This window comes from Myotis myotis, unplaced genomic scaffold, assembly GCF_014108235.1.
Source record: "Myotis myotis isolate mMyoMyo1 unplaced genomic scaffold, mMyoMyo1.p scaffold_m19_p_5, whole genome shotgun sequence".
Lineage (NCBI taxonomy): Eukaryota > Metazoa > Chordata > Mammalia > Chiroptera > Vespertilionidae > Myotis > Myotis myotis.
Window position 1 is genome coordinate 90,807,299 of NW_023416357.1, and position 19,498 is coordinate 90,826,796.

The 19,498-nt window shown below is 47.8% G+C and overlaps 1 protein-coding gene across 3 annotated transcripts in view; it reads right to left on the reverse strand.

The window, feature by feature from the left end:
* The window catches only part of ABCC1 (ATP binding cassette subfamily C member 1), a 143,990-nt gene that overhangs the window by 57,500 nt on the left and 66,992 nt on the right, over positions 1 to 19,498 (reverse strand). For all 3 annotated transcript variants that reach the window (XR_004967433.1, XR_004967434.1, XM_036308386.1), the window contains exons 8-12: positions 13,122 to 13,352; positions 12,021 to 12,198; positions 10,056 to 10,217; positions 2,333 to 2,425; positions 435 to 638 (exon numbers count right to left, since the gene is read on the reverse strand). Coding sequence is in view for 1 of the 3 variants with exons in the window: in XM_036308386.1 (XP_036164279.1) it covers positions 435 to 638; positions 2,333 to 2,425; positions 10,056 to 10,217; positions 12,021 to 12,198; positions 13,122 to 13,352 (868 nt within the window). In the remaining 2 variants the exon portion in view is untranslated. The remainder of the gene's footprint in view (positions 1 to 434; positions 639 to 2,332; positions 2,426 to 10,055; positions 10,218 to 12,020; positions 12,199 to 13,121; positions 13,353 to 19,498) is intronic.

Here is a 19,498-nt window from a genome sequence, read left to right on the forward strand (position 1 = left end):
CTTTGAGGACCCTGGGCTGGAAGCTGCTAAGTGTTACAAATAAAATAAAGGGGGGGGTGTGTGTGTGGCACTTTTTATTTTTTAGATTTTATTTTATTTTTTAAAATATATTTGTATTGATTTCAGAGAGGAAGGGAGAAGGAAAGAGAGAAACATCAATGATGAGAGAGAATTATTGATCAGCTGCCTCCTGCATGCCCCCCCTACTGGGGACCGAGCCTGCAACCCGGGCATGTGCCCTTGACCGGAATCAAACCTGGGACCCTTCAGTCCACAGGCTGACGCTCTATCCATTGAGCCAAACCAGCTAGGGCTGCAGGGCACTTTTTAAAGGGAGTGATACGAGAAGGCCTTGTTAAAATTTAAAAATACTTAGCTATGATAATAAAGCAATATAAAAATGATGTGGCCAAGATAAACTTGGCTTCACTCACCAGGAAAGGTGTGCAGACCCAGGTGAAGGTCCCCACGGCGGCCAGGTAGGCAGACTTTTTCAGCACCTTCAGCTCCTCCTGCCGGATGGCCAGCACCTTGTCTTTGAATGCCAGCTCCCAGGCGTAAAGCTTTAGCACTTTGATCCCGTTGAGAATTTCATTCATCAGCTTAATCCGACTGTCTTTGCTCTTCATGTGGGCCACCTTCAAAGAGAAGAGCAATGAGCCCACATCTGGGGGCTGTCCTGCTCACTTCTGGCCTTGGCATCACACCCTCCATCACTCATCCCTCCAGCCTATTCAAATGGGCCTTCCTGAGGGTGTGAAAACTGAGCCAACCCTGCAACTGCCATGAACCCTACTCCTGACCCTGAGAGCGCTCCAAGGGGCTCCAAGGGGAAGAAAACAAAACCCTGCTTTGAATCATGTTAAATTAGACACAAAGAAACCTGTAAGATTGAGGACTAGAGGCAAGAAAAATCCTTCAGGTACCCAGGGGAAAAAAGGGAACATGGTCCCTACACTGCAGATTCAAATACAAGAGAGATGATGTTGGGTTCTTCCCTCTGTTTCGTTATTTTCTTTATGAATTTTCAGCCATAATACTGGTAAAATACTGAAATGTTTAACAGCTGGCACTGGTTCTGACCCCTGGGTGTCCACACCATGCAGCTGTTAAATATTGCTAAGAGAAATCTTGCTCTTCCCATGTGCCAGGCACTTTTCTGAGCCTTTTACATGCATTTGGGCATTTAATGCTCACAAGAACCCCATCATGAGTGCCACGGTCATGCCTGGGCCCCCCATGAGGACACTGAGCACCAGGAGTGGGAGCCGTGACTGCAGCTGTTTCAGAGGTGGCTCTCAGGGAAGCCCACGTGTCGCAGGCGTGAAAGGCAGGTGTGAAAGGCGGCAGGGCCACAGCCCCTTCCTCGCCTCTCCTCTCCTGCCTGCCCCGCCCCTGCTTGCTGAGGCCTCATCCCCACAATCCTGGGAGTCATCTCTCCTCAGGCACCATCAGCGGGGCCGGGCCCTCTCGTTTGAAACTCCACAGGCACATCATAAATAGCCATCGGCAGGGACAGGGAAGTAAACTCTGGCCCGGCTCTGTTATGGACCATCAGGCACCAGTTCAAGAGGATGAAGTCAGACTCACGCCACAGAAAAATCCCCGAGGCACGGTGTCAAATGATGACATCAGGCCGCCAAACAGGCCCTTCCGTGTAAAAATACATGTGGTCACAACAGCACAAAAACATACATATACACACCACACCTAACTATACGATCAGATCTCTTTATGCATGCACAGAAAGGTCCGTGTTCACTGTGGGCGAGAGGGGACATCCCCTTCTAATCTATGCACCTTAGTATTACTGGAACATTTTTTAATAATGAGTAAGCATTCACTCTGCTACTTGGGTATTTAAGAACTTAAAATACAAAATATCTCAGAAACTAAAGAGTTGATCACTGTATCTAGCATAAGGTAAAGTGGGGAGAGGGCGTAGGGGTCATTTTTACTTAACTCTTAAAAATGCACACATGCACACGAATAAATTCCGGGGAAGTAAGGATTTCTCGGAGGCTCCCAGACATGCTTTTAGTCACTGGCCCGCTGGTCTAATGATTTCGGGAGCTCACAACCTTGGCTGCCCATTGTGATCACCCAGGAAGCTTTAAAGACTTGTGATGCCCGGCCCTACCCATATCAGGTGAATCAGAATCCCTGGACGGGGGCCCAGACGTCGGCATTTGTTAAAGCTCCTCCGGGGATCCCAACAGGTAGGCAAGGCTGAGAACCCCACATCCTGAGCAGAAGAAACTCCGCCAAAATCCAAGTAGAGAAGACCCCAGGCCAGGGCCCAGGTTGGAGTCTGGTGGAGACAGATACCTACCTGGTAGGTCTTGGTCTTCATGGCCATCACAGCGTTCAGGGGGACCATGAGGATCATCACAGCCACGCCGGCCAGGATGGAGGGGCCCAGGTTCTAAGGAAGGAAAGAGGACAAAGGTTCACACAGGCTTCCTGGGCTGAGCCACCACTCCGGCTCCGCCCAGCATGTTCGAGGCACTTCCACTCTTTCACCCAATTTTCAGATTTATCCCTGAGCACCTCAGCCATTTAAGAACATGCAGATCGCCCTAGCCAGTTTGGCTCAGTGGGTAGAACACCGGCCTGTGGACTGCAGAGTCCTGGGTTTGATTCCAGTCAAGGGCACATGCCAGGGTTGCAGGCTCGATCCCCAGTAGGGGGTGTGCAGGAGGCAGCTGATCAATGATTCCCTCTCATCAATGATGTTTCTCTCTCTCCCTCCCTCTCCCTTCCTCTCTAAAAGGAATAAAAATATATATGAAAAAGAACATGCAGGTTCATGATCCTTTACTGGAACCGTTGGGACCAGATGTAATAAGGAGTTGAGCAGAACACAGTTGCCACAGCCAGCCCGAGGTTATTATATTTGAAGGTCTGCTACGAATCTGGCCCTTGGCTGGCACCTGGGAGCTCGGGTTTGGGGAGAGCTCCCATCGTTTTCAGAACTGATGCAAGCGGCTCCCTGCGCCTGAACTGTTCATACAAGCAAGATGGTGTGTGCTGAACACCCCTCTTCCTGCTGGGGGTCTGGAAGTTTGTAAGTGCCAGGTAGAGGCGATGTGACCAGCTCCCCCAATAAAAATCCTGGGCTCCAGGTCTCTATGAGCTTCCCTGGCTGGCCACGTTCCACCCGCGTGTCACACCTGGTTGCTGGGGAATCCAGGGCATCCTGTGTGTCACCACTGAAAGGATTCCTGGAAGCCTGCGTCTGGTTTCCCTCCAAAACTTCCACCCCTTCACTCAGCCTGCTGTAATAGATTCTAGCCCCAAGTCCCCCTAGTAAGTCATCGACCGGACGTGCTCTCGGGGACCCCGACACAGGTGTATGTGCCCTTCTATGCATCCACCCCACCAGGCCTGGCATAGCACTCCACGAGCAAAGGCACTGATTCTTCAGCAGCAAAACAGGAATATCCACAATGAGTGACATAATCAAGGTCACAAGGAGCTCGCCTCAGTTCAGGTCAGGTTTTGCCACCAAATGAGTTAAGGAAAACTTTGGGATTTCAGACTGTTTGGCTGGGATCTGTAGATAAGAGGTTGTAGTTTTTTGTTTTTTTTCTCTTTTCCCATTGCAAACAAGGAAACTACTGTCTCAGAGAGGTCAAGAAGGGCCGGCCATATAGATCGGTATCTTCCAACTGCCACAGGCACAGGAGAGACAGCCTGAGAAGTTAGCCCAGGGTGCATTTTTCTCAGCTGAAACATGCAGCGGTCATGTGGTTCCCCCACCTTAGGCATTCAGAAAAACAGGAGCCTTAGTCCCTTCCAAGTAGTCACCTGCAAGGGCCCTGGGCCTAGTTCCAAAAAAATACTACTGCTGATCCAAGTGAAGGTTAATCTACTTGTGAGAACAAAGGTGATTCCTACCAACAATCAAAGGCATTCAGAACTCTGCCAGTAACTGAGACTGAGAACATCTGTGTACCACGCACTGTTCCGCAAGCATGACCTCCATTAATTCATTAAATTGTCCCAACACCCCTACGATGAGAGGTACCGTTATCATCACAAGTTACAGAAGGGGACACTGAGGCTTAGAGACACTAAGTGACTAAGACACAGAGCTAGTAATGAAAGGGGCAGGATTTGAACCCAGGCAGTCTGATTCCAGAGCTTGTACTGTTTTTGATGGTCAAATAGAGAAATCCTATTTTTGGTCTAAGTCAGTGATCCCCAAATAGGACCCCCCCCACCCCCCCCCCCCCCCCCCCCCCAGAGTACATCTGGCAATGTCTAGAGCAGCCGTGGGCAAACTACGGCCCGTTTGAAATGAATAAAACTAAAAAAAAAAAAAGACCATACCCTTTTATGTAATGATGTTTACTTTGAATTTATATTAGTTCACACAAACACTCCATCCATGCTTTTGTTCCGGCCCTCCGGTCCAGTTTAAGAACCCATTGTGGCTCTCGAGTCAAAAAGTTTGCCCACCCCTGGTCTAGAGTCTAGCAGGGGTCCTCAAACTTTTTAAACAGGGGGCCAGTTCACTGTCCCTCAAACCGTTGGAGGGCTGGACTATAGTTAAAAAACAAACAAACTATGAACAAATTCCTATGCACACTGCACATATCTTATTTTGAAGTAAAAAAACAAAACGGGAACAAATACAATATTTGTATTTGAATGTGGCCCGCGGGCCGTAGTTTGAGGACCCCTCGTAGAGACATTTAGGTTGTCCTTACTGGGGACTGACAGGAGAGCTGTGTTATTGGTGTCCAGTGGGCAGAAGCCAGGGATGCTGTTAAAACATCCTACAACGAAGAACGCAACCCCCACAATAGAGAATTATCTGGCCCCAAATGCCAATAACACATTCAGCATCCCTCATTGAAAACAAAGCAATTTTCTTTATAGTTCATAAACCAACCCAAAAAGTAAGTCTAAAAGTATTAAAAAAGATATTTTACCCACAGCAACATCTGCTGGGGAAGTGGATATCCCAACACTTTCTGGGAAACTGGATGTTGGAAAAGACATTAATTTTGACATCTAAATAGTGGTATTTATTTCCTAAGTTTCATTAACAGAAACAATTTATAATCATTTGCTGTCTGCTCTATAAATACACAAAAAGTGTAAAATACAACCAAACCAACAGATAATTTTGTGCACCTATTAGGCACCTGTTGGGTCTATACCCAAGGATATGAAAACAAGACCCTGTGAGTCCATGAATAGCTACCATGCCCCTAAGAGAGGAAGGTGTGGTACACTGAGTATGCAAAAAAACTATTCTATAAGGTAAAATCAGACAAGTTTCTATACTAAAGCTATTGGGGTTCAATAAGGAATAAGTCCATTTAATTGAGAAGGAAAAAAATCAGTGGCATTTGTCACAGCCTTGAGGGATGGGTGGGATTTCATCCTTAGGGAGGAAAGATGGAGGGCATTTTTACTGGAAGGAAAGGCTCAGAAGGGAGAAAGAATAAGTCATGTGTTAGAATATGGGCATCTTCGCTCCTCATCTTTTGATTTGGGGAACTGTTCCTTGCCTCGTACAGGGCTGTCAATCATACTTCCACCCCTTTCACAATGAGAGAGAGCTGGTGATCCAGCTGGCCAATCAGAAGACTTTGCCTCCTGCCTCACAGTGATTGGTTCAGGGATGTGAAGCGCACTGTGCCAGGCCAATCAAAGTGCTCCCTGGGACTCTAGCTAAGGCAAAGAGGAATGTTCTTTTCTCTGACACCACTATCTGTAAAAATGATACAAGCCCAGAGTATAAAAGCCATTTAGGGAAACCCCATTGAGAATAAAGTCAACTCAGAGGAAAAGAGGGCCAAAAAATGACTAAAGAGTAAAACTGAGTCCTTACAGTATTCCTTGAACTCCTGGATCCATCCATGCCTGAAGTCCCTGGACTTTTCAGTTACATGCATGCACCCAAAAAATTCCCTTAATTTGCCTATGCTATTTTAAAACTGATTTATTTTTTCTTTTTCAGAATGTATACCCAGATGTTACAATTATGCCTGCTGTGATCCTATCCACCTCAAACACCAAATTGCATCACGAGATCTCCAAGAAACCTGAGGGCGAAAAGTATTGCTGGCTAAACAGGGGCCTCTCCGACCACTTTATTACTCAGCAGACATTGGTAGTGGACTCTAGTGCAAATACTTTGAAGGTAGTGCCTTCTTTCTTTTCCCTGCCACTTTTCTCATTAATTTTTTTTCATCATTTCTTTTTTCCCCCCTTTTTTTCCCATCTCTCCATACCTCTCCCCTTTGGCAATTGTCAGCTTGTTCACTGTATCTATGGGTCTGTTTCTGTTTTGTTTTGTTTATTCATTTGTTCTGCTATTTTAAATTCCACATATAAGTGAAATCATAATATCTGCCTTCTCTGTCTGACTTATTTCCGTTAGCACAATACCCTCTAGGTCTATCCATTATGTCGCAGATGGCAAGATTTCATTCGCTTTTATTGCTGAATAATATTTCATTGTGTGACCGTTCATGTATGGATAGACATTTAGGTTGCTTCTATATCTTGATTATTACTAGTAATGCTACAATGAACACAGGGGTGCATACACCTTTCAAATTAGTATTTTTTGTTTTCTTTGGATAAATACCCAGAAGTGGAATTGCTGATTCATACGGTGGTTCTATTTTTAATTTCCTGGAATTCCCATTCTGTTTTCCTTGGCGGCTGCAGCTAGTTACAATCCCACCAACAGTGCACCAGGGTTCCCTCTCCACATCCTCGCCAGCACTTGTTATCTGTCCATTTATTAACGACTGACATTCTAATAGGTGTGAGGGGATAGCTCACTGTGGTTTTAATTTGCATTTCCATGGCGATTAGTGATGTTGAGGATCTTTTAACCGGTCTGTTGGCTATTTATATGTCCTCTTTGGAGAAATACCTATTCAGGTCCTTTGTCCATTTCTCAGTTGGATTGTCCTTTTTGGTGCTAAGTTGTAGAAGTTTCCCCATATAGTTAGGATATTAACCCCTTATCGGATGGATCATTTGCAAATATCTTCTCCCATTCAGTAGGTTGGTTGCCTTTTTGTTTTGATTTGCTTCATTGTGCAAAACCATTTTAGCTTGATATAGTTCCATTTATCTATTTATTTTTCTTTTGTTGCCCTTGCCTGAGGAGACACATCCAAAAAGATATTGCTTTCTTTTCATTTCTATTTGCATGAAATATCTTTTTGCATTCCATCATATTCAGTCTGCATGTGTCTTTCGACCTGAAGTGAATCTCTTATAGGCAGCATATACATGGGGCATGTTTTTTAATCCCCTCAGCCACCCTGTCTTTTCATTGGAGCACTTAATCCATTTGTATTAAAAGTGGTTCTTAGTAAGTATGTTTATTGCCATTTTGTTCACTGTTCTTAGGTTGTTTTATAGCTGTCTTCTATTCCTTTCTTCTTCTCTTGATCTCTTCCCTTGGGGTTTACTGTTGTTCTTTAGTGTTCCTTTCTCTTTGTTCCTTGTATAGCTTTTGTAGATTTTTGGTTTGTGGTTACCATGAGTCTTATGTACGGCGTGGAACAAAAGCAGGTTTATGAGTATGCAAAACACAGTTTATTCTCACTTATTATTTGTGATATTTTCCATATACACAACTGTAAAGCTACTTTAACCCCACCCTGTATGTCATTCTTTATTTATAGCAGTCTTTTTTAAGACACTTACGTTTGAATGTATAAGGACTACGTTCAATCCCCCTCCATACTTATGTTACTGATGTCATATTTTAGATCTTTTTGTAATCTGTATCTGCTACTATGTATTGTGTTGAAATCTGGTACTTTTTTCTTTTGACCTTCATTGTAGCCTTTCAAATGTCTGATTAGCTATATTTACTAAATATTTGTCTTTAACTGTGACTTTTTTTGTTCTGTTCTCATATTTTCTTATTTCTGGTTGTGGCCTTTTCTTTTCTGCTTAAAGAAGACCCTTTAACATTTCTTGCAAAGCTAGCTTAATGGTGATGAACTCCTTTAGTTTTTGCTTGTCTGGGAAACTCTTTCTCTTTTCAATTCTGAATGATAATCTTTCTGGGGGAAATTATTCTAGGTTGTAGGTTCCTTTTTTTCAGCACTTTTAAGATGTCCTACCACTCCCTTCTGACCTGTAAATTTGCTGATAGCATCATGGAGTTTCCTTTATACATAACTCATTTTCCTCTTGCTGCCTTCAAGATCATATCCTCATCTTTAATTTGTAATATATCTTGGTGTGGGTTTCTTTGGGTTCATCTTATTTGGAACTCTCTGTACTTTCTGGACCTGAATGTCTGTTTCCTTTCTCAGATTCGGAAAGTTTTCAGCCATTATGTCTTCAAATAGGTTTTCTGTACCTTTCTCTCTCTTCTCCTTCTGGGAACCCCTATGATATGAATGTTAGTGTGCACGATGTTATCCCAGATGAGATTATCCTCATTTTTAAAAATTCTTTTTGCTGTTCTGATTGGTTGATTTTACTAGTCTACCTTCCACGTCACTGATCCATTCTTCTGTGTTAGCCAATCTACTGTTGATTCCTTCTAACGTATTTTTCATTGCAGTTATTGTCTTCTTTGGGTCTGCTTTGTTCGTTCTTCTCCTGTCTCTTTGTTGTTCTCCCAAAGTTCCTCTATTGCACTCGCAAGTTTGGTGAGCATCCTTATGACTATTTCTTTTCATTCTTAATCAAATCACTTACCTCCATTTCCTTAGGGGTTTTTTTCTGGGGATTTTTCTTATTCATTCACTTAACTTAAAAAATTCTGCTGTCTTTTCATTTTGTTTGATTTTCTATGTTTGTTTATATAAATTAGACAAAATAGCTCTCTCTCCCAGTCTTGAAAAAGTGGCCTAATGGAGAAGCGGTCTCTGTAGGCTGCCAGGTGGTTTTGGCAGGCCGGTAGGAGCTGAACAGGTGCCTAAGGTGTCCAAATTGCTGGCCTACTGAGCTGGAGTGGTTCCAAGCGGGGAGGCCACCTTGTGCGGCAACGCCCTGTTGATTCTCTTCTGCTTGCTTCCTTTGTTCGCGGCAGAAGTGGGCTCAGGCAGTGTGTCCGGAAGCACACTCAGCGATCTTGCAGGTAGGCCAGGGCACCTGGATAGAGCCCCCACCCACCCTTTAGAGATAGAGGGGAACATAAACAATGACCTGCAGTCCCCGGAGAGCCCTCGCAGCTGTCCAGTCTTCTCTGTATGTCTCTCTCTTTTCGTTATGCAGAAAGTGGTCTTGTGTAGAAGTGACCTCTTTGCAGGCTCCTCTGCTGGGTAGTTTAGGGAATCCAGCTGGATCCAGGCAGGCACTTGGCTCCTGGGGCGCTGGCTGGTGTGGCTGGAGTGGTTCCTGGCCTTCCTGCCAGGTGCCAGTGGTGACACCTGCTGTTCCCGGCTGCTCCCTTGCTCAGAGGCAGTGGCTCCGGGCGATGTAGCTGGTAACTGCTGGGGTGATCTTGCAGATAGGCCAAGGCCCAGATCAGAGCTCCACCAGCCACAAGGAAGTGGAGGGGAATGTAAACACCCGCTGCTCCAGCTCGGAGAGTCCCCGCAGGGCTTCCCTAGCTTCCGGGCCATCTCTACTCGTCTCTTTACCTTGTTAGTCAGGAACTGCTCATTGTCAGCATACCCGTGTATTTGAGTTTGCTCATGGGAGAGGGGAGTTCAGCATCCTTCGCTGATTCCATCTGGTATATTTCTACCCTTGCAACCAAGAGATTATGACCAACATAATTCAGGGCTAGTGAATAAATGAGTTAGGTTAGTGTTTGCGAGAATACAGTGGCAGAAATATGGTGTGTATGTTGTAAGTTTGTTAATTACATGTATTTTCAAGAAAAGATGAATGCAAATACTATGCCACCAAAGAGAACATAACCCAACAACTGAGGAAAGTAATAAAATATCCAGGAATTGGCTGATGGTCAGAAAATAAAATGTAAATGACAGCAAGAACTACCAGTGAGCTATAGAGGTTCTTGTCGCCAACACCCACTCCCTCGCTCCCGCCGCCCACACACGGAGGTCCCTCCCACATGACAGGCACCCATATCGGACACACACCAGCCACAGAAAGTAGAGCGCAAGGAAGACTTGCAGAGGGGCCGACCAGACCATGTTAATGTATGTGGTCAGGTCCATGAACCTCTGGGCGTCCACAGACATGAGGTTGACGATCTCCCCGACCGTGGAGGACTTTCTGGCAGAATTGGTGATCACCAGGGCCTGCGGGACAAAGGAGAGGGAAGGGTGAGTGTGGCAGACGGGGAGGAGCCTGTACACTGCCTCCAGGCCCTGGTGAAAGAAGGAGGCTGCTCAAGAGTGGACAGGCCACCGCTCTTTCCTCCTCCCCTGCTGACTTAGCTGCCTGCCCAGCTCGTCCATCTCAGCATGAAGCCCCCACTCATATCGATGCACTCACTGCCTCCCTATCTGAGGCAGTGCAAGGGACCTCAGACGTTGCCTAAACCTGGACTTTGCATCCTTTTTCGTGTACACACGCCTTACCCGGGAAGTTTATTACCATGCAGGCTCTGATTCAGGACCGGCCAGGACCTGAGACTGCATTTCTAACAGGCTCCCAGCTGATGCTGGCTCTGCTCATCCCCAAACACACTGGGGGACCAAGGTCTAGGCCAGGGTTTCTCATGTTGGCACTCCAGACATCGAGGCTGGGTCGTGCTTGGTGGGGCTGTCCTGTGCAATACAGGATGTTTAGTAGCATCCCTGGCCTCTCCCCACTAGATGCCCGCACCCTCAGGTCTGACAACCGAAAACATCTCCCGACATGGACAAACATCACCTGGAGGGACAAAACACCCTGGTGTTCAGACATGGCCTCACACTGTGATCTGGGACTTTGAGGAATAATGATGCCTGGGTCCCACCTAAGAGATCCTGCTTTGGTTTCTTGGGGCGCAACAGCCCTGGCATCAGGAATGTGTGAAGCTCGCTAAGTGAGTCAGACTTGCAGACAGGGCTGGGAACCAATGATCTAGGCCATTCTTCCTATCTGCTAGACCAGGGGTGGGCAACCCCTGGCACGCGTGCCAAACATGGCATGCCAGTAACTTTTGCTGGCACGCAAAACCCTCTCTTATAATCTTCCATTTACAACTGTGAATCTTTGTTCTCAGTGATGAATTTTGTTAAGTCTCGTAATAGGAGTAGCCTGACGGATGATAGTAGCTTGTGCATACCTCTGAAATATAAACCTGATGTAAAATCTGTCATCAGTGATGCAGCAGCAAAAGTCCCACTGATAATATCAAACGGAGTCATAAAGTTTTCTGTCAGACTATCAGTGTACATGTATACATTAAAAAATAAATGTGTTTTTCATCATCATGTACTGTGTTTTTGTCGCTCGAATGAATTTTATTATTTCTTCAAGATTCTTCACATCCGTACACCTTAAGAGATCTCAAGTAGGCGTAACATGTTCTCAAAAAATTAGGGTTGGCATGCAGAAGAATTTTGAGCCAGAGATTTTGCTGGTTTTGGCACGCACTCACAAAAAGGTTGCCCACCCCTGTGCTAGACAGTCTCTTCCCAGCCCAGGGGCCCAAGCAGTGTCCTTGCCCCGGAGGCCAAGGAGAGAGTGACCAAGAAGGTAATGCAGCTCCTTTAAAGCCTGCTAAGTACCCTATCAGCCAGGGGAGGGGCCCTCTGCTCAGTTCAAATGGAGAGTTAGAACAAGCTCAAACAAGACTATGAATAGCAGAACTAGGATTTGAACTTGGATTTCCCCAAATCAAGTGCCACCTGAGAAATTCCGTCTCCCATGGCTGCCATGGGGGCTCAAGGACTCCTCCAGGCTCACCCCTGAAACCTGCTTTGCTGAGGCCTAATGCAGAACTGCCGACCGTGCTGTCCGCAGTCACTGAGGCCACCCCCGAGCCACTGCTCCAGGAGCTGGGCTTGCAATCCCCGTGGTGGTCCCAGAGGACCCAGCCAAGTCCCTACAGGTTCTGGGGCTGCAGCAGATGTCAAAGTCAGCCCACGTGCTCACAGCCTGGCCTCACCCACCTTCCGGTAGACGGCACCGATGACAGCGGTCTTGACCCTCATGCCGCTGACGAAGCAGATGTGGAAGTACTGGTGCAGCATGAGGGTCTGGAAGCAGGCGCTGAGGAACAGGACCGTGGTGTAGAAGTAGCCCTGCCAGTCCGGGGCCTTCTTGTCGTTCACAAAGTTGATGAGCAACCTGCGAAGGCGCAAGGACAGAGCCCAGAATGATGCGCACGTGTGGGGAAAAAGTCCTTCGGCTTCAGCATTTTGATTTTCCCCCAAGCCGGGCGAGGAGAGCATTAGTACTTCAATTTTTTTAAAAATATATTTTATTGATTTTTTACAGAGAGGAAGGGAGAGGGATAGAGAGGTAGAAACATCGATGAGAGAGAAAATCAATCAGCTGCCTCCTGCACGCCCCCCACTGGTGATCCGCCCGCAACCAAGGTACATGCTCTTGACCGGAATCGAACCTGGGACCCTTCAGTCTACAGGCCGACGCTCCATCCACTGAGCCAAACCGGTTAGGGCAGTACTTCAATTTTATAGGTTGAAAACCAAATCCCCGGTGGTGATCTGACTGGACAGCAGCTCAGGTATGACAGGGTGCCTCAGGCTTCCTGCACTGACTGCTCCAGCTCATCACCTGCGAGTCACCCACAGGTGACCAAATAGAGAGCATAAGGGGACAGAGCAGGGAGGGCTAGAGAACAAATGTGTGGAGAGAGAGAGAGAGAGAGAAAGGAGGAGGAGGAGGAGGAGGAGGAGGTGGAGGAGGAGAGAGGTAAACACAGAGCAGAGAGAGGTGACCTCCTTTCTGACTTTCTGGTTTGAGTTGCAGTTTTCATGGGATCTGGTGCTCTTCGCTGCCCAAGACAGTCCTCTCTCTTCCCCCATTTTGGCTTCAGGGGAACCTAGTAAGTAGTTTCTGCTACTTGCAATCAAAGTGGCCTTAATTGAGATGCTATTAAAGACAAGCGCCAAGCAAAGCAGGTAGACCGAGAGACTGGGCTGTAAAAACCCCCTGGAGCATGCCCCTGGCCCTAAGGTGCCCTCTGACCGTAAGGGAGCGTTAGAAGGATGTGAAGAGTCGCCCAGCTGGGAAGGAAGGGGTCTTACCTCAAGATCTCCGGGCCGGTAAACATCATAAGGTCGTGCAGGAGCTTGTAGACGAAGCTCATGAGGAAGTAGGGCCCGAAGGTCTTGTACAGCACCTTGAACAGGGACGGCTCCCGCACCTTCTGGGGGGCCCTGACAATCAGAGCCTCGGCCTCCTCGTTCACATCCACCTTGGAGCCCCCTTTGGGCTTGGCGGGATCCTTGGAGGAATACACGATCTTCACCGGCTGCCTGGAACACAAGGAGTGTGGAGCCATTGTGGGGTCTGCCAGAGGCTGCGCCCACCGGCGCCAGGGCAGCCAGAGAGCCCCACCCTTTGGGAGGCTCGGCCAGAGAACCCCAGTCATCGCAAAGGCAGCTTATTAGCACGGTGGCTGTGAACACGGACTCAGGATCCTGGCTCGGCCACTGGCCAGCTGTGTGGCTGAGGCAAATCCTTAGTTTCCTTGTCAGTAAAATGCAGATTAAAGGAGGGCCTATCTCCTAGGGCTGCTGTGAAAATGAAATGAGTTAATATGTGTGAAGGGCACAGCAAAGTGCCAGCCCCAGATTCAGTGCAATTGCTATCAGAATCCCAGCCGGCTTCTTTGTAGAAACTGACAAGCTAATACTAACATGTATATGGAATCTCAAGGGACCAAGAATAGCCAAAACAATCTTGAAAAAGTCAGAGGATTCATACTTCCCGGTTTCAAAACTTACTATAGAACAACCATAATTAAGGCAGACCTAAGGATAATCATACACAGATCAATGGAAAAGAAGTGAAATCCAGAAATAAACCCGAATGACTTTTGACAAGGGTTGCAAGACCATTCGATGGGAAAAGAATAGTCTTTTCAATAAATGGTGCTGTAAAACCAGTTATTACAGACAAAAGAATGAAGCTGATCGCTTATTTCACATCATATAAAAAATTAACTTGAAATGGGTTAGAGACCTAAACATAGAGCTAACACTATAGAAATCTTAGAAGGTAACATAAGGGTCAATTTTCATGACTTCAGATTTAGCAATGGATTCTTAGATATAACACCAAAAGCACAAGCAACAAAAGAAAAAATAAACTGAATTTCATCAAAATAAAAAATAGTACTTCAAAAGACACCATCAAGAAACTGAATCCTCACACAGTCCTTGACAAGTATATTTCATTAGGGAGGGGGGAAGTGAAAAGACAACCCATGGAATGGGAGAAAATATTTGCAAATCAAAAATCTGATAAAGGCCCTGGCCAGTTTTGCTCAGTGATTAGAACATAGGCATGTGCGGACCGAAGGGTCACAGATTCGATTCCGGTCAAGGGCACGTACCTTGGTTGCAGGTTTCCCAGACCCAGTAGGGGTGTGTGTGGAAGGCAACCAATCCATGTGTCTCTTTCATGTTGATGTTTCTCTCTCTTCCCCCTTCCTTCCTCCCTTCCACTCAATCTGAAAATCAATGGGAAAAATATCCTCGGGTGAGGATTTTTTTAAAAGTCCGACTTGTAACTACAGCACATAACGAATTCTTCCAACTCACTAAGAAAAAGACAACCCAATTTTTTTAAAAAAGGGGCAAAGAGCATATGCAAATTGCCAGTGAGCATACGGAATGTTGCTTAACATCATTAGTCATCAGGGAAATGCAACCCCAAACCACTGTGAGGTGTTACTTCACAGCCAGGAGAATGGCTATTATGAGAAAGTCAGATAAAACAGTGTTTGCAAGGATGTGCAAAAATCGGCACCTTCATACCTGCCCCTGTGGAGTCCTCTCTCATTCGGAAGAGGACACTGCAGAAATGGTGGAACATCACGTGCAAGATTCGGCCGCAGGACATGCTGTGGCTTTCACCTTGTCGTCTCTTAGGTCATTCGCTCTGGACAAAGCCAACTGCCATGTTGCAAGGGCACTCAATGAGCCCTCTGGAAAGGCCCCCATGGTGAGACCTCGCCAGCACTAACCTGCCAACCATGGGCAACCTGGAGCAGGTCCTGTGGCCCTAGCTGAGCCTGCAGAGGACTGCGGCCCTGGTTGCTGACTGCAGCCTCATGAGAGACCCTGAGCCAGAACCACCCAGCTAGGCCGCTCCTGGATCCCTGGCTCAGATAGTGAATGGACATTGTTCTTTTCAGCTGCTGGGTTTGGGGGTAATTTGCTATGCAGCAGCAGATACACCCCCCAGCTCCCATCCACCAAAATGCAGTGAAAACAACATCCTCAAATGGCTAAGCCTGGACTCCAAGCTTCATTCCCACCCAACCCTTACATTTACAACTTACAAACTTCTTCCACAGCATGAGTTCGCTGAATAGCATTTGATTTCAGGGGACTCTTTTTTTTCTGAATTGATCTTTTTCCCCCCAGAACATTTTGTTTGCTTTTGTTGCTATATTTTTTTTTAGTCTTTATTGTTGAAAGTATTAAGTATGTCCTTTTTCCCCCTCCCATTGACCCCTTCTAGTCCAACCCCGCTTCGTGCCCCAGGCCTTCACCACCCTATTGTCGGTGTCCATGGGTTATGCATATGTGCATACAAGTTCTTTGGTTGATCTCTTCATTTCAGGGGACTCTTGTCACATCTATGCCACATCTGCCCATCTGGACCATGAGAAACTGCCCCCTGGAGACCACAGCCTTCCCACCTGCCTTGGCCGTTCCCACTCCAAACTGTGGGCCCCAGTCTAGGCTCTGTCAAGTCCTGGTCTTTCTCCTCTGTGCTCCCTGCCCCAGGAAAGGACCCGAAACATGGGACTCATCCCGGACCCCACCTCCCTCAGTCTCCTAGATCTGAGCAGGCCTGTGTCCTGTCCGTTCCACATCTGGGATGTATGTAGTCATCTGTCCACTCTTTCCATTTCCACAGCCTCCACCCGAGCAAGTGACCACTGCCAGGACGGCCTCGCCACCCCCATTTCCTCCCGTTCTTGTTCCCTTACAACCAACTCCCTGTACAGAAGCCAGTGGGACCATCCTAAAAACTCATCTTTCTCCTCCACTGACGCCTTCCCGCTGCACCCAGAGTAAAAGTGAACTCTGTGTGAAGCTGCACAGCTTCCTGTGGCTGCCGTAACAAGCTACCACCCACACGGTGGCTTACACAGTACAGACTTATCAGCTCATACTCCTGGAGGTTGGAGACCCAAGTGGGCACACAGGGCTACGTAGCTCTGGAGGCTCTAGGGAGAACCAGCTTCCCTGCCTGTCCAGCTTCTAGAAACCACCTACAGTCCCAGCTCGAAGCCCCTTCCTCTGCCTTCAAAACCAGCAGCATAGCACCCCTCCCCCACCCTCTGACCTCCTGTGTCCCTCTTGTAAGGACACGTGATTATTTGGCCCACGTGTCTCCCCATTTCAAAATCCTCCACTCAATCCCACCCGCCCAGTCCCTCTGCGATGGGAGGTGACATAGTCACAGGTTCTGGGGATCAGGATGTGGACATCTTTGGGGAAGAGGAACATTATTGCACGGGCCACAGAGGATTACTTGTGCTCCGCGTTGTCCGTGTGACCACGTAAGGTCCTCCCTTGCCCACTTTGCCGACTTTCCCAGGTTTCTGGCTGGGTTTGGTATTTCTTTCGGCACACATGCCTTCTTGGCCAGGAGAAGGTGGCCAGAAGAGAGGAAGGGAGTGGCTCAGCCCTCCCCCATTCATTCTCTGCACCACTTCCCAAGCTGGGTCCTGGCCCTGCGCCTGTGTGGCCTGGCTAACCCAGGGCTGTTTTCTGTGGCTGGGAGACGGGCTGCCAAAGGAATAGGAGGAGGTTTTGGGCAGGCAGAAAGGAGGACGGCTCAGGCCTGGGGGAAGAGGCCAAGAACAGTGGGAAGGGTCAGATAAGGCCTGGTCAGGAAAAAATAATGCACAGTGACAAGGGTCCTGTGAGGAAGGTACTCAGGGAAGGAGGAAGTGAGCAGGAGGGGAATGGAAAGTTAAAGGGGAAGGACTGAATCGGGAGAAAACTGCCTGGAATAGGGGAACCGAAACAGGTGAGGGAGCTGGAAACTGGGAAGAAAAAGGGACTTGCAGACTGGACAGGATTTCGACGTCACTCATCTATGAATGGACTGAATACATCCCCTGGGCCAAACGTTGGGAGGGCCCCACCACCAAGTAGCTCGTGAGGGAAATGGGTCTTCACAGCCTGTAGGAGCAGCACCTGCAGGCTAAGGGAACAGGCCCAGCTGGGGAGGCGAAGGGGGCTCCAGGCACAGGGAACAGGGTGATCAAGGCCTGGGACTAAGGGTTTTGAAAAGAGCTGGGACACCTCTTCCAGGAAGCACAGAGACTCAAGATAGCCAGGGCGGGTGGGAGAGCAGGCAGAAGGGCCTTGGACCCACCAAGCAGCATTGAGGAGCTATGGTTGGCTTCATCTGTCGTTGGTTAAATAAGGTCTTCCATCTTTTGGCAAAGGTGAAATCTCACACTTAAAATGGTCTTAGCCTGATTAAAATTCCACATTTCTGGATATACTCTGAGCGTGATCTTGGACCCATAATACCCAATGTAACACAGAAGGGCAGACTTGATCTGCGATCACGGAGAAAGGATCTTACCAACTTGAGGCACGTTTCCTCCACCACCACCACCACCACCACCACCACCACCACCACCTCTCAATGAGCCCCTCCTGTGAAAGCACAGCCCTGCACGATTTAAACGTCACAAGTGCAAATGATTCAAGATATTCTTTCTTTCTATGTTATCTTTTTTTGTGTGTGTATGTGCTTTTCCTTCCTCAAAACACACAGGCTTCGAAGCCTGTGTTTTGCAAATTTGCATTCTCTGATGGTCCTACTGACTGAGCCAGACAGACTTTCTGTGAGGCACAGAACAATCCCAAACGAAGAACCCGGCGGGCATCCCTGCAGGTGGAAGGCCTAGAATTACCTAAGTCTAGAATCCAATGCCATCTTCCGACATAAATCCATACAGAGTGTGCATTTTCTTTTTGGCAAGTTTAAATATGCCTCAATTTTATTATTATTATTATTTTTTTAGGAATGCAATGACTGTGCAAATTAGGGAAAGACTCTATTTGGTTAGGAACTTTGCCAAGCGTTGGTGACCACTTAGCAAACTCCTGGTCTGTGAGGGTGCTGGTGGATCAGGTTTCCAGAACCACACACCAGTCAGCTGGTCTGTTGCAGACAAGTCTCCCTTTAGGAGCCAGCAGCGACTCCTTGGTTATATTCTACTGCACGCCTGAGCATTTACACACTGAAACATGTGTCGTTTATTATAAGTCCCTCACCTTTTAGTTTTCCCTTAAGGTCTAGTGAGAGCATTGGCATTATGTTGATTTTTTAAACTGGATATGAGGCGCTTGGTTTTTATCTGTATTTTCCCTTAAAGCTGAGGAATAGAGTGAAGAAATAAAATGGAGTCACTAGAGTTGAACAGCTAAATTCCTAAAAACAAGGAAGTTGAGGCCTGAGGAAACAGTTCCATTCCTGTTTGAACTATCCTGGGGACTTATCGATTGAGGCAGTTAGACATGAGCAGAGCAAGGACGATGGGCCGGGTACAGAAGGTCACCAGGGTGGAAAGCCACAGATGCCGAACAAGGGACAATTATAAGATGGGACCTTGCCCCGGGTGACCTTACCGATTGGAGCATATCGCCATCATGTGTCATGAGGTTTGGATCCCCTGACCTTTCCACCCTCGAGATAACACCGAGGCCTCAGTTATATTTCAGCTCCAGGCCCAGAAAAGCAAAAGCAGACAAGCTATGCCACAGCTAACCTCAGGACCAGCTGCACTAAATAATGATCACTGCCCTGGCCGACCTCAGGGTCAGCTGCACTGAATAATGACCCCTGCCCTGGCCGACCTCAAGGTCAGCTGCACTGAATAATGACCCCTGCCCTGGCCGACCTCAAGGTCAGCTGCACTGAATAATGACCCCTGCCCTGGCCGACCTCAGGGCCAGCTGCACTGAATAATGACCCCTGCCCTGGCCGACCTCAGGGTCAGCTGCACTGAATAATGACCCCTGCCCTGCCCTGAGCTGCACTGAATAATGTCCCCTGCCCTGGCCGACCTCAGGGCCAGCTGCACTGAATAATGACCCCTAACCTGGCCGACCTCAGGACCAGCTGCACTGAATAATGATCACTGCCCTGGCCGACCTCAGGGCCAGCTGCACTGAATAATGACCCCTGCCCTGGCCGACCTCAGGACCAGCTGCACTGAATAATGACCCCTGCCCTGGCCGACCTCAGGGCCAGCTGCACTGAATAATGACCCCTGCCCTGGCCGACCTCAGGGCCAGCCGCACTGAATAATGACCCCTGCCCTGGCCGACCTCAGGGCCAGCTGCACTGAATAATGACCCCTGCCCTGGCCGACCTCAGGGCCAGCTTCATTGAATAATGACCCTCTGCCCTGTCA